This window comes from Trichosurus vulpecula, chromosome 1 (assembly GCF_011100635.1).
Source record: "Trichosurus vulpecula isolate mTriVul1 chromosome 1, mTriVul1.pri, whole genome shotgun sequence".
NCBI lineage: Eukaryota > Metazoa > Chordata > Mammalia > Diprotodontia > Phalangeridae > Trichosurus > Trichosurus vulpecula.
The window spans coordinates 282,101,726-282,117,453 of record NC_050573.1 but is presented as its reverse complement, the minus strand read 5'-3'; the positions used below and the strand labels follow the sequence as shown (position 1 = coordinate 282,117,453).

Below are 15,728 nucleotides of genomic sequence, written 5' to 3'. Positions count from 1 at the left end.
GCTAGTAAGTGTCTGAGGTCAGAATTAAACTCATGAAGATGAGTCTTCCTGACTCTAGGCTCACCACTCTATCCACTACCCCACTAACTGATTTTTCTACTGTAATGGTAACCATTGTATGGAACATGCATGAGTATGGGCTAACGGTCTAAACCCTAATAGTTGGCCCAGGCACAGGCTTATCCCCTGTCCAGATTTGTGACCAGCCTCCACTATTCCAAAGAATAACATGTGTAGCCATTATAAATTTGAAGAGAAAATACAACCTATAACTCTGGGAAACCAAGGCAACCTCTTCCCTTTAAGAAGGAAACACCTTAAGCAAGGAATGATATTCTTCCTCCCCCCAAAGCAGACAGAGAACACAAAAGAAAGCTGTCAAAAGGGAAGACAAGTAAACAGGACTACGTCTCAGAAGCAGAATCACACACAGACCGATCCATCACAGGCAGAGAAATTCCTACAGCCCTACATTCCACACAATTGCTAGTGGCTGAGATCCGATGTTTTAAGGCTTCTAAGGTTGGACCGGTATTTAGATCCATTGGATCCTTGGAGACTTTATGATATTAACTACAATCCTTTCAAGACTGGAGAAGTCAGTGCATTCATCACTTTTTTAGACTCCATCTTAGTCATTTTTAAGCTGTATGAACGCAATGGATAATACTATGTGCTACGTGCTTTATAAATATATCATCAGATCTTTACAATACCCCTGGTAGACAGGTGCTAATATTATTATTCCCATCTTATAGTTAAGGAAACTGAGGCAGACAGAACTTCAGTGACTTTCCCAGAGTCACAGAGCTAGTAAGTTCCTGAGGCAAGATTTGAACTCAAGTCCTCCTGACTCCAGGCCCAGCTTTCTATCTACGGAGCCACCTGGCTACCTCAAGTGAATAACTCCTCAATTACTGAAATTCATGAGTTCCACCAGTAATGTCTATAGAATACCCACCTCTAATGAGTGACACAGGTTGAAAGCAAATAATAAGAAATTCGGAAATATGGGAAGCAAGAATAACATCAGTTATTTAATTACAATACCACAAGTACCTCTGTTTTATGGTTCTGGTATGAGAGAGCTAAAGATATAATTTGCCAGGGGAAATTAATTCAGAACCTGTATGACACTCCTGTGGGATTCCATTATTTCCTCCCTCTTTAAATGGCTATCTACACTTTTGTTTCCTATTGTTATGGTATTTATTTAGGCTCCTGGCTGACCTTGTGACCCATAGTCTCCTGCGACACATTATCATTGGTTTTTTGACTTCCCCAGAGGGATAAAGCAGCAAAAAACGTGTAGCCATAAGACACAAACGAATCCCATTAGCTGCAGTGGCCTCATTACTGTTTTGCTATTTAGAGCTAACCTGGTCCTGCACATCGTTTGGGGGAACTGTGAGGTAAAATACAAAGATTCTTGCCTTTCTGCACCCTTACCATCCACTAGTTCCTGTTCTGTTAAATATGAAACAGAGAATGCAGCAGGCCAGTCCAGCACTGATCTCCTGTCCCTCTATTTTTGTCATAATAGAATTCCAGCACAGTCCCATCTCCCAGCAAAAAAGGAGGCAATGATTTGTAAGCTTGGTAGACTTAATTTGTGAAACACAATGTGCTCTCTCTCTCTGTGGTCGAGATTTATGTTTGAAAATAATTTGACATCCTGAATCCCTCAATTAAATTGAGAGAACACAGTTTAATTCTCATTCGTTTCTATTTGTTTTGGAAAATTAAATATAGCGTTTCAAAGAACATAGGAAGCATTCATACTCATGGGAAATCATGCACTAGAATAACACCAGTTCCCTTTCTTATTTTTTTTAATGCTCCATAATAACTTCTGAAATTAAACTGGCTTAGGAAAAACGAGTGGCCACATCGCCAGCCTTTGACATCTCTCACCTCCAGGTCTCTAGTGGCATCTGCAGTTTGCGTTTGATCATGAAACAGGGAAGGATGTTTCAGTCCCAAAGGCTATTTGCATGAAAATAGTTTTAGTCTCTATATGTAACACCTGGGGGAAAGATAATTTGACTGCTTTCTATGACTGGTTGAAGCTCTTTTGGATTGCTCTGTTTATCAGCTCTGTAAATGAAAAACAGTCTTTTGACAAAGATTAAATAAGGAAGGGACTGAAGGAGAGTAGTAAGGGAGATTTCGTAAGATCTTAAGGTCAGAAACTTAGCTGTTAGGTATAAGGAAAGAGGCCTAGCAAGGAACCTTTGGTTCCTATTAGGGCTTTGATATCTTTTTATTTTTAACCTATAAAGTCCTTCTTTTAAAGTCATCCATCCTATCTTTTATGTATTTTAATTGATAGCTTTTGTTTTAATATCACTTTTATATCTGAATATTCCTTCCCTGTTCCCCTACTAAGTAAGCCAACTCTTAAAGAATAAAAAAGTGAAAGGGAAGGAAGCAATTCAGCAAAACTAACCAACACACAACAAGTCTGATAGCATACGAGATATTCCACACCCATAGTCCCCTACTTGGCAAGGAGGGGAGGGTGGTATAATTCTCATTTCTTCTCTATGACCAAGCTTCATCATTATAATTGCATAGTATTCAAGTGGGTTCTTTTTTTGTTCTTCCCATTTCCATTGTTACAGTCACTATGTATATTGTTTTCCTGGTTCTGCTGACTTCACTCTGTATCAATTCACATGAGACTTCTGATGCTTTTCTGAAAGCACCCATGTTTTAACACCAATATTCTCTCCAAGAATTTCTATTAGTTCTCAAAGGAATCCAAATGGCAAGTGACCTAAAGAATAATGAAAAGACACATGGTAGATATAAGCATGCTATAGCATATTAACAAAGATGACTTGCAGACAAAAAGTGGTATAAAGACAGCATCAAGGACACATTCTACTGGAAAAAGAAGTGAATTGGTCATATGGAGGAAGCAAGGCATAACAGAAGCACAGTCACACAATGTTGTACTGGTATCCATAAAATATCTCAAGTCCTGGAAACCTAAAGGGAGAGCTCAGGTATGTTGGCTGGGTCCTCTTTAGAGATTTATGGGAAGATATGGACAAGAATTACAAAGGTTTGAGAGGGTACAGATAGGTTCAGAGTTCCATTGGGGGTGGGGGGTAGGGTGGGAAATGCCCATATAAAGTCATAGATTATTAAAATATCAATGTGCAAAATTATTTTTTTAACTATATATGACTCTGTAGTCCATTAAAAATTCAGCAAGTAAAATTTGGCAGAACAGAGGTTGGCCAACTTAGGATATACACATACACACATGTACACACATATATATGCCAAAGATGGCATATGGAATAATTTTCTTTAGGCATTTAGATTGTTAATGCCTACCATACTTGGTTTTCCACCAGTCAGTACATACTTCCTTCCTACTTGGAAGCAATGGACATAAACTGCAGACCTTTGGGTTCACGCAGAAGTTCTATCTGTGGCAAATGTTCCATAGAGAATTAGTACCTAGTTGAACCTAGGATAGGAGAGTTGCTTGCTCAATCTCACATCGTTGTCTGTGATATGAAGTGATAGAAGTTACTGGTCTCATCAGCAGACTGGTTAATAGAAATTTGTTCAGATTGAGATCTTGTCCAAACAGGGGACAAGATCAGTCCAATAAAAACTATGGAGATGAATCAGGGTACAGAGATAATAAGAAAAGTGAGACTGATAGAAATTCTTGGAGATATCCATTCATAAAAACAACTGAACTACACCAAACTTCCAAACCAGGGATCCCAATAGTTTTAGATCTGACAGGGAACTACAGGGGCAATCTCTGTCTAGTTCCCTGATGAGGCTCAGAGAAGTTAACTGACTTGCCCAAGGCCATATCACTAGTCAATAGCAAAACTGGGATTTAAATCAAGATTCTCTTAACTCCAAATCCAGTGCTCTCTTATTGTATCATGTGACCTCATGGGGTCAGTTGATGTGGAAGATCTATTCAGCCAATTTCAGATTGCAGCCACTACCACAAGGTACTTGACCTACAGGTACTTCTAGCTAAGGGGCACATGGGTGACATAGAAGGTATAATCAACATGCTCCTTAGGTTCCTCTCCATTGATGTTACAACTTCAGGGAGTCTTGGGTGCTAAAGCAAGGAGAAATGTGAAAATTTCCTGCATGGTCTTCAGAATACTTCACATAAACTCAACGTATTCCTTCCTTCCCATGATCTAATATGGATATGAAGAGGAAAACAAAATAAGTCTGCCCTCAAGATACTTCCACTTACAGAACCTCAGTATATCTTCCTCTACACCCGGAAGTCAATTGATGGGGACCCCTACGTTAGTGGAGTGACAGTGGCCTCCATGTTATTTCTGACACATGATGCCATGCTATTCTCTTTACTCCATGCCATTTCACTGGTTATCTCCCATGCCTGGATAGCTCTCACTTCACCTCCACCTCCTGGCTTCCTTTAAAACCCAACTCAACTCCCACATTCTGTAGGAGGCCTTTCCTGGCCCCTTCCAAGGTTCCCCCTTTCATCTGAGATCACCTTCCATTTACACTGTGTATATTTATGTGTGCAATTTTTAAAACATTGCACTCTCCATTATAATGTGAGCTCCTTAAGCGCAGGAAGCATATTTTTTGCTCTTTTGGGGGTCCCTATCACTTTGCCCAGTGCCTGGCATATAGTAAGTGCTTCATAATGCCCACTGACTGACTGAGATAGCCTTATGGGATTTTTTTTTCTACACTACAACTATACAAATGGTAGGCACAGAGGAAAAAAGAGATGGGCCCTAATCTTCCATTAAGTCACTAATGAAAAATGAAGAGTCACTAATCTTCCATTCATCCATTAATTGAATAAATATTCAATAGTTATTAATCGAATGCTTACTACAATAAAAATGTATTTTGTAGCTAGTAATGAGGAAGCTCTGATAATAAATATCTTTAACGGAATTCAGATTAAGGTCATTATGGAGATCATAACTGAGGTAAGGTGGGAGGATTTTATTTTTTGGCCTTGTATCAGCCTAAAATAGGGCCCTTGTCTGAATACCTATGTGCAGGTTTACTACGATGTTAGATGCTTTGTAAATATCAAGACTAGACAAATGTCTATGAGGGAATTAGTAAATATTTAGGAAGCAAAAGTCTGGTTAAGAGACTTAAGATGAGAAACATACTTGATAATGACAAAATGTATTTTTGTTTCAAGGAGGAAGTATCATTAGCATTGCTACTACTCTTAGTACCTTTAACCAGGGTTTAATCCATAAATCTTCCAAAATAAAATATAACCAGACAAAAATTGGAGACATTATTTTGTTTTTGTCTCTATAAATGTTGGTATAATTTGGATACAATTCTATTTTTAACCATTTTCAGGCTAGATAAATGTGATACACAATATGGACACAGCATCCCTAAAACTAAGAGTTCCTATAATATTGAGGGATTTTTGTTTTTGTTTCTGCAGAATCCAACTTTCAGTGAAATACGATAACTTGGCCACCTGTTGTTCTGCTGCTGCTGATCAAGTTGTCAAGTGACTGCTGAGCTTTTGGTGGGTCCCGCTATCTTTCCCAAACGAATCTTTGCATGGCACATCTTCACTTCTTGGTGACAACAGCACTGGGAGGAAACCATCTCTACCTCACAGCCATGGGGATTTGGCCGGAACAGCCGCTGAATTAACCCAACAGCTGCCATGGACCGGAAAGAATCTTTATGGAAACATTTGCTTTGCTTCCATGAGAGCTCAGCTGCCATTCCACTGTGTGACCTTCAAAAAGTCACCTTACCTCTCAGGGCTGAAGTTCTCTTATCTGTAAAATCAGGGGACCGAATCTACCAAGTTTCTTTCAGCTCTAAAATTCTCTGATCTAATACAACCCCTTCATTTTTCAGATGAGGGAAATGAAACCCAGAGAGGCTACGTAATCTGCCCAAGGTCATATGGCAAATTGATGGCAGAATAAGGACTAGAGGCCAGGGCTCTTGATCTCATGCTCTCTACACTCTGTTAGAGCTCAAGAAGTCAATGATCCATTGATTCAATATGAGGATCCTTTGAGAGGGGCTAGCAAAGATCTCCAACATCAGGCCAACAGTTTCCAGGGAGCCGAAGGCCATTGCTGCTTCTTTCAATCTCAAGAAAAGTGTAAATGCCCCTAAAGATTACGTTGAAAAGGACAAATACCCTCTAGGCATCATGCATTGTTCATTGGCTTCTCCAAGAGTTAAAGAAACAAAAACAGAAAGCAGTGTAATTTGAGGTTTAGACACAGGTGGAAGGACCATTAAAAAATGAGTTGGTAGTATTTTTAAAATTGGACACATGAACAGTGGAAAATTATAGGGCTGCCCTCTAAGAAGCCTGGACCTCCCTGAGGGATTAAATAAACTATAGGCATTGGGACAGGGTTAAGGACTGAACCTGTGATTGCTTTGGTATTAGGGAGCTCCCAATGAGGAATTCCCTCTACCAGTACAACTTAGCACCTGCTCTGCAAAAAATAGTTTTAGACAGTTGCTTGGAAGACTTAGGGATTAAATGATTTGCCCAGGGTCACACAGCCAGTTTGCAAACGTAGCCTCAAAGACTTTGCTTTTCGAGGGCAGCAAACATGAATCTTTCATGCATGGTCTTGGTTGAGTTTCTTTTGGCTATTTTAGCAAGAGTCCTTTGACGTATCATCACGTCCTCCCACTCCCAACTCTAACATGCTCCTGACTCCACCACTCATATGCCTGTTCTAGGAAAGGATGTAACATTTCAGGTTTGTTTGCTTTTGAAATCAATAAGTACATAAAATTGATCAAATGTTATTTCCACCCAAATCTCTTTCAATTGGCAGAGCAAACAACTGATATTACCTAGGTGAGTGGAAATTTCAAGGTCAGCTCTCCAAGGATTCATGTGTTAAATACTCCCTTATCAAACACGGACATCAAGCAACAGACCCTTTACCCTCCTTCCACATTGTTGTAGGAGAAATGAGGAAGGGGCAGGGTCTATACCACCCAGCTATGAACCTGTATGGGTGGACTGGTCATGCAGATTCATAGAATCACAGCTTGTTGGAACTGGAAGGAAGCTTGGGAACCATCTAGTCCAGGGGTGGGGAACCTGCAGCCTTGAGGCCATATGTGGCCCTTTAGGTCCTCAGGTGAGGTCCTTTGAATCCAAACTTCACAGAACAGATCCTTTTATTCATTTATTTTATTAAATCTAAGCCTTTCATTTTACATGTGAGGAAACTGAGACCAGGCAGTTTCAGAAACTCAAAACAAAGAATTTCAGAATATGTCCTGAAGACAAGTAGCCAGTAACATCTGTTCATTCCAATATGCCCTGAGTTTTGAAAGATAACTGAGTTCAAACTTTCCTGTGGGATGGTTCTTTTCTGGAGAACAGAGGAAATTAAATATTAACATGACTTTGGTAAAACACAAACACATTTCACTTGTGGTAGAGAGGCCAGGGATTTGGGGTTTTTTTTTTTCCTCGTCAGCTTCAAGCTCACTAGAGTCTAATTAATCTTTTTATCTGGTTTTCTACACAAAGCAATCAGAGAAGGCAGGTGATTTTTATAGCTCTTTTACAGAGACAGTATTTGAAAGGACAGCATTTGGATGTAAGAAAACCATGATGGGATTTCACCAAGTGAATGAATATGAGGAAATTACTGAGGGGGAAAAGTTCTGATTGTCTAAGAGGTTGGCAGACAGGGACTTCAACTGAAATGAGTCACTGAATAAGTTTCCAGCAGATACTGAGGCTCTTAGCTAAGGGAGAGATATCACTCAGTTACATCAGAGGACCCAAACAAGGAATATAAGGCAAAAGAAATCTGACATATTAGAAGACATGTTAGGAAATATTTAAACGGACAAAAGGAAGGAGTAGAATGAAGAGGTAAAGCGGAGAAGCAGGCAGGTTCACTAAAGAGGTAAATGGAAATTTTTTCTTTAATTCTCGAGTTCAATTTAATTCAAATTTTGTCTTTAATTCTCAAGTTCAATTTAATTCAACATATAGTGAATTAGGGGGTCACCCTCCAGCCTTCAAATTACAGGAATAGTTTAGTGTTGAATTGTAAGATGCCCAGCAGCTGATCAGGTCCTGGTCAGAAATAAATATGGAGGCTTCAAGGTGTGAAGAGCCAGATGAGGAGATAACCCCCACTGAATCTGGGATGCCTCAGCCATCAAGCTGGCTGATGGATGGTCAATACTCTAAAAATTGATACCTGCCTGAATTTTCCATACTGGTTGAATAACCAGTATGAAAAATTCAACACTGATTCATTTTGGCTTTGTGGATCTGGGCCAGTGGAAAATTGTTCCAAGTTACTTTATCATTAGCACTTAAGCTTTTTCTTCCCCCTCTCCCAGAAAGCTCTTTCCTGAACATGAACAGCACTCGGTTTCCAGCTATAATGAACATGCATTTTCCTGTCTTCTCTCCCCTTCAGTTCTCCTACCCCTACTCCAATGAACAGACACATGAATTTTAGCATATATGAAATGGGATAAATGGATGGGCAGCCACAAAGCTTGACATTCCCTCTGCAGCCTCAGACACATTTGGCAAAGATGATGGTGATGCCAAATTCCCTTGACACTCAGAACACAGGCTGAACTCTTAGCCAATCATTCAGATCCATAAGCAGGCTGTTGCTGTAATAGATACAATCCTTTCTTCCTCCTCATCAGCTCCCACTGAGTTCATGGTCATTGTAGGTTCCTGTTTTCTCTCCTTTTTGATGAATGGTTAGAAAAGGAAGCAGCAAGGTGGTATGATAGAGCACAAATCTTGGAATCAGGAAGACCTGAATTCAAATGTGGTTTTAGGTACTTACTGTGTAACTTGGCCAAGTCACCTAACCTCTGTCTGCCTGAGTTTCCTCTTCTTATAAAATGGGTCAAAAATAGCACCTACTCCCTAGGGTTATTGGGGGATCAAATGAGAATATTGGTAAAGCACTTTATAAACCTTAAAGTGCTATATAAATGCTAGTTATAATTATCATTAAGAGGAGATATCAAACACGTCACTATGTCCCAGACTTGAAGAGTTGCTAACAAGGACAGTCAAGAAGATTTAGGACAACATGGAGCACTTCATTTGCTTACTAGGAGGAGGGGGAGATGCCATCTCCACCATCCCACCATCCCTCACACAGTTTGATGGATCCAAGACTGAAAAGTGACTGACAAGCAGCCACTGCCATTAGAAGGCAGACAACTGAAAACTAATAAGATGAAAGAAATTGAATTGTGTGATAGGGAGCTCCCAGATCAGCTAAATGTCAACCAAAGGAAAAGTCAACGAACCAGAAATAGCTGGGGTTGCATGTTGCCAGTGACCCTGAAGCCCTTTGGAGACACAGGCCCATGGAGCTGAGAAGCGGGCTCAGTAGGGTCAGTTACTTACAAGACTGTCAGGCTTAGATTTTTAAAATATTATTTATTATTATGATAACGATCTTCTTAAAGGGAAGTCAAAATAGAAAGATACCAGCACCAAAACAAACCTTCCTGACGATTTTTTTTAAAAAAAAAAAAAGGGCTTGGTTAATAGGATCAAAGCTAGAAAATAATTTGCAAACATTGTTTAAGAGCCATTTTTGATTCCTTGGTTTTTCTCCCGGTTTCCTTTGATTGGTAGATAGCTACTAATTCAACAACCCCCCTACTTTTTTTTTTTTGCTTTTTTGACCCTTTGTCCATGATCATGAGTGTTGAGGTATTTATCCAGAGATAGGCTTACTGCTGCCAACTGCCCCAGATACATCCAGGTGATATATGGATGGGAGGTAGGTCCCTCTACTCAAGTTCAGACTTATAGTATCATTGTTGTGCAGAGCCTTCTCATTAGGGAGATGGTGGGATGGGGGAGATAAACCCTTAAAATTTAATCAAGGAAAATCTAGACTGTAATTTAGGAAAGATCCATCACCATTACAAAAGCAGTGAGTACTCTGTCATACCTCATGAAGCTATTCTGTGTGGAGCCAAGCTTCCTAAAACCATCATTTGGTTAGGTTAACTCATACTGGATTGCTGAATAATTACCCATCGAGTCACTGTTCTGAGTCAAAGAGAAAGGAGGTTTCCACCATGCAAGATTAGATAATGGAGCACTTTTCCTTCGATAAAGGCATGGAGGAGCTTGAGCAGTGGAAAGATGTAGGCAGCATATATGATCTGGTAGCACGATTCTCTTAAGACAATTCAGATTTCAGGCATGGGGTGAAACACACCTATGAGTATCCGGAAGGGGAACATTATGGATAGAAATACTGATAATGTTAGTCAATGATAAATAAAATATGTCCTACCCATCAAGGTAAAAATCAAGTATGAATCTGACTCCAGATGTAGTGAAGTATGATAACAAAAGCCAAAAGTGATAGGCAGAGTGCTAACTCCTGTGAGAAAATAAGGAGAATGCTTCACTGTTAGGCTCAGAAATAACTTTAGTTTTCAACATTGTCTGGAGCGAGAGTTTTTAACCTTTTTGGTTCCATGGTCCCCTTTTGGTACCATGGCCTAGGGATCCCTCCTCAGAACAAAGTTTTTAAATGCATAAAATAAATTACATGAGATTACAAAGGAAATGACTGACATTGAAATACAGTTGTCAAAATATTTTCTTCTAAAAAAAATTTTTTTAAGCTAGTTCACAGACCCATGTTAAGAACACTTGGTCTAGAAGTTATGCTTTCATTTTTATTTAGGACCAACTTTTTGCCTTTAATTAATAAGGATTTATTAACTACTATGTATTCAATATTATGAATTTCTCTGTTCCTTTCAGAAAACAGCTCCTTCTCACTCAACTTTCTTTTATTATGTTATTACTCTCTTTAAATTTACCAAAATGAGTAAAAACTTGCTCTCACTGCTTTATATACAACGACCACAGAAATTTTTCCAAACCAACACCCCCCCCCAAAAAACAAAAAGACATAACACACATCGACTAATCACTTTTCTCTTAAAATTATTATTTTGATTTTTGACTTTTAATACAGCAGTTAGTATTTTAGATTTTTCAACAGTCATTCTCCTCTTGAAACTCTTAGTAGCTTACCTCACCCAGCCTGGAATATGCCTCAAAGGGCACAGTTAAAGCAATTCTCGCCATTTGGAAAAGTTTCCACCTGTTTTTCAGGGCCCAGAAGCATGGGCTAAGATACCACTTCTTTGCCAAACCCTTCCTTTATCGTGCAGCACCCAAACCCACACACCAGTACAAGAATGCCTATGAATGTCAAATCTCCATCAGCATTCTTACCACAGAAGAAGATGTATAGGTATCTTTTGTGAAGCACTGTACCCATGCAAACATCCAACCCATGACAAGGGCTTCAAACACTCATTATACAAAAATGAAATTTTCAAATATAATGATTTGGGAGCATGGAGTATCTCTTTAAGAAAGAGAGGCAAAATGCATACTGGAACCTCATTTTCAGTCCCTATCAGGAATCTATGGCCAGGAAAGCACAGGTATAATTAAGTTGAAGCTATCTTCATCTAGCATAGCTGAAACACTACCAAAAGTCATGAATCAGAGGAGTTATTTCCAGTGCAGAATTAAATTCCAATTAATCATGCTTTCTTGGGCCTTGCTGTGAATGACACAAAAGCCAGTAGTTAAGCTTAAAAAGCTCTGGGAGGACATGGCAAAGGCCATGCAAGGACAAGTGGCCATTCCACATGGGCAACTTGGAAAACCAACCAATTGCTACAGACAAGGCAGCTCTTCACTGCAGGCCTAATTGCCGACCAGTGGACCAGATTCTTCATACATCCCCCACTGGGAAGCCAGCTGTAAGGTGGCCGGATCAGAATAAATAAACTTTTAAAATGCAACTTTGCAATGAATTTTATTTGTTGCTGTTGCTCCATTTTAGAAGCCTTTTGCTTGTCCTATCATACTCTGCTGGGAGCTCGAGTGATGGATGCATAAAAGCGTTCAGACGCAATGGGGATGGACACTGACCTGAGAAGTAGCTGCAGCAGTGCTAGCTTCCTTACCACTCAGTGCTTCCCTCTGGGATGCTGCGGTGGTTTCTGCCTCTTCTGCCTTCTGCCCAGTGGCATCCACAGAAACTGAAGGCCCTACTTGACCCGAACCTTCACTCACTTGGGTGGAAGTTGGGTTGGAGCCTTGCCGTTTGGGGGCCTTATACCAACTAGGATAAAACAAGGGATCCAGGGTTTCCGATGATGTTGACGGTACTTGAGTTTCAGACTGTGGAGTCTGCAGAGCACCACTTGGCACCACCTCCCCCTTAATTGGGACAAAGTGAAAGTAAAAAATAAACAGTGGGCTTTAATTATCCTTCTGTTTCTAGCCAGCAGCCTCTCATTGTGTGCTGATTTGATGAATTTGTTTCAGATCTTCCTTATTCATACCCCTTCTCCCAAAAGAGTCACCCAGAAAATCTGTAAGAATTCTTGCCTATACCCATTTGCCTTGGAGTCTGAACTTTCAATTATTCCAGAACTAATTAAGTGAACCCCTCATCTCTCCTCTTCTCTCTTGCCACTTGACTATGTTTTATTCAATCGTCTCAGAACAAAATCTAATGGATAGCAGGTAGGAGTAGGGAAAAGACATGAAACCTAGAATCGGGGGTGCTCCTTGTTTCATTCAGTGAAAATGAATGAGTAAGTTGAGAAAAAGCATTTATTAAGCTTGTACTTTGTGCCAAGCACTGTGAGAGAGGGTTAAAGTTGTCAGCTAGAATGAGAGTTTGTTTTTTGTTTGTTTTTTGCCTTTCCCACGGATTTCAAAATGCTTGCAATCTCCCCTCCAAAACTGAGAATTGGTTGTATTAATAAAAAGAAGAAATGCAATTCCAATAGCCACACTAATTTTCTATGAACATAGAGAACTTTCCGAGAATTACGAACAGAGCTCTCCTAGTCTGGCTTCCTATGGAAGAAAGATTTAGTCAATCACCCGGTGGAATCTCGATCTGTTTTATCTAGTTATGCTTGTTAGAGCTAAGGGGCCTCTCCTCTTGGGGGTGTAGACAAGGACAACTTGCAAAAGGGACTTGGCTCAAGCTTAGCCCAGTCTAGGTGGTATGCATGGGGCAGTGTGCTTTTTTCCATCTGGGAATGGAGTCTTGGACATGTTTCCAGGGCTGGGTGACACTTGCTGACTTAAGGAAGATGTAATAGGAGATACCTACTGCCACCACAGGCACCTTAACTGGGGACATAGGTCTCCCCCTGGCCTTGCTGTCTCAGATGAAGATGACCAAGTCATCTTGTGTGTACATAGTTGATTGCGTGTTGTCTCCTCCATTAGATTGTGAGCTCCTTGAGGGCAGGGACTGTTTTTTGTATTTCTGGCAGTTAGCCCAGCACCCGGCACACAATAAGTACTTAATAAATGCTGACTGACTTGGCTTAAGCTTCTAGAAAGCTTGACATTACTGCAAAGGGCTACGGGTAGGCTGATATTACAGCCTAGAAGGAATATGAGAAAATTATCTTTTCCATTGGAAACCTCATTGCTTCTAGGCAGAACGATGAAAGACACTTACTTAAATTTGTAATAACTAATCGAGTACACATTAATGTATAAAAATTTTGCTATGAATTTCAAAACAAAACACTGTTTCTATTTTATAGGTCTTCATTTATCTCTCAGCCTTGTAAACCTTCATCAATCTCCTACCTTTGTCTTCCTTCCTATGTTTTTTTTGTATTCTCAAAAAATTATAAAAAGTTCAGATTCGTTCTAACTCAGGGAGGAAATTGTTCATAACACTAAGACTCTGTGCCTATATCTGAAATGCTTCCTCCCTTAGAGCTGTAAGTAATTTTTTTAAAATGATGCCTTGCTTAAGCTGCCAAAGTAGTCTTAGGTCAATTCTTTTTTTGTTTTGTTTCATTTTTTACGACTGAGTTTCTCTACATAACCTAGGCTGGTGAGTAGCAGCCACTCGGGCCTAACCCCACTATTGATCATTCTAGGAGTTTTATCTGCTCCTTTTCTGACCTGGGCTGGGTCAATCCTCTTAAGGCAGCCTGGTGGCCTCTCACTCCTAGGGGCTCATCATATTGGCCTTAGTGCAGATATCCAATCAACTTTAGTCGTACTGCAGCTCAGAACTCCTCAGACCTCAAACAATCCACCAACCTCAGACTCTCCCAAAGCAGGCATTACAGGTGCATGCCAACATGCCCGGGTGGGATAATTTTTTAACAACTTTATCTCCATGTTCCCTTGGTAACTTTGGTTGACACAAATAATTTCAGTCATCTATGATAGGCAGGCAGAGGGCCCAAAGGAGCCTCCTTCGTAGATGTTTGTACAATGTCCATCAATTTAACAGGTAAGGATCTTATCCACGGAAAGCAAACTAGGTACACTACTGGGAACATACTGAGTGTGAAATCCAGACAATGACATCCCAGAAACACGTAGAAGATAGTCAATCAATTGGCTACAGTAGTTGCCTGCCCTTCCTAAGAAAATACTTAAACAATCCAGCTGTCGAGACAAATAGGTACAAAGGAAACCAGGTTTCATTTGTTGCATGATTGAAAAAGGACAAGAGTTCAGATTATATTTCAGGGTCAGTCAAAGAGAAATGAACTAGTATGGCCTATATGGCTTCTTTTTTGCTGGTTGAATTAAAAACTGAAGTTCTCAAATGATAATTCTCTTGGTTCCTGTCTTGCCTATCAAGTGAGTTTGGATATTTTCACTAATGAACATAATATGGACATGAACCTCCTGGTACCAGTTTTCAGTGATTTTTACATTTTCAAGTGCTTGCAAATTACAGCTTATGGGCAAAATGATTACTGACTCAGAAAATGCACTAAGTGGATTTGTGGAAATTCCTTGCGGAAATACTGAGCTTATAGAGAGGAAGAAATTCTGTTAATCGAATGACAACTAAAAATTCCTTCATGATTCACCCTGAGAGCTTCCTTCCCTGGCGATACAACCATCCCGAAATCTTTTCTTCTGTAGACTGTGTAGGAATGTCTGACACACATTTTGCTTTGAGTCAGAATAAATTGCTCAGACTGCTCAATAATGATCCATCCTTAGCTATCTGCTCCTGGGGTGAGGAGGACCCTGGGATAAGTTTACCTGAGTTACAAGATCCCCAGTGGCTGCTGGTGGGCTAGGCGGTAGTTCCACAGAAGCAACAGGAAGCGCCTCAGGTACAGACTGGTGCTCAGCTTCTGGTGGAGAGAGCTGGGATACTACCTCAGGAATTTCTTCTTCCCCTGACGACTCTATACAGACATCTTCCAATGCTTCTTCGGCCACTTCCTCCTCTTCTTCCTCCTCTGATATGTAAAGAATGCTACTTTTTAGTCATTAAAAGTACCACCTTCATGAAAATAACTACCAGATAAGCTACAGGCAAAACAGATGGTACAAGTGGGCAGTGGCATAGTGGACAGAGCATTAGATCTGGGAGCCTGTCTTGGACACTTAATGACTGTGTGACCCTGGGCAAGTCAATCAACTGTCTCTGAGCCTCAGCTTACCCATCTGTAAAATGAGGATGATAACAGTATCTACCTCACAGAGTACCTCAAATGAGATAACACATATAAAGCACTTTGCAGACCTTAAAGCACTTTATAAATGTTGGCTATTATTTGCATTGTATTTATTTTATTGCTATTTTTACAGTAAATATGCAAAACAAATTAGCAGTTGGGATTCAACCAATCCAAGTGCCAAG

The 15,728-nt window shown here is 40.1% G+C and overlaps 1 protein-coding gene across 3 annotated transcripts in view; it reads right to left on the bottom strand.

The window, feature by feature from the left end:
• TRIM55 (tripartite motif containing 55) overlaps positions 1-15,728 on the bottom strand; it is a 77,247-nt gene that overhangs the window by 20,321 nt on the left and 41,198 nt on the right. For 2 of the 3 annotated variants that reach the window (XM_036742043.1, XM_036742042.1), the window contains 2 exons: positions 15,122-15,324; positions 11,999-12,289 (listed from right to left, as the gene is read on the bottom strand). In XM_036742043.1, the coding sequence (XP_036597938.1) occupies positions 11,999-12,289; positions 15,122-15,324 (494 nt within the window). The remainder of the gene's footprint in view (positions 1-11,998; positions 12,290-15,121; positions 15,325-15,728) is intronic. The other variant, XM_036742044.1, reaches the window with a different exon arrangement.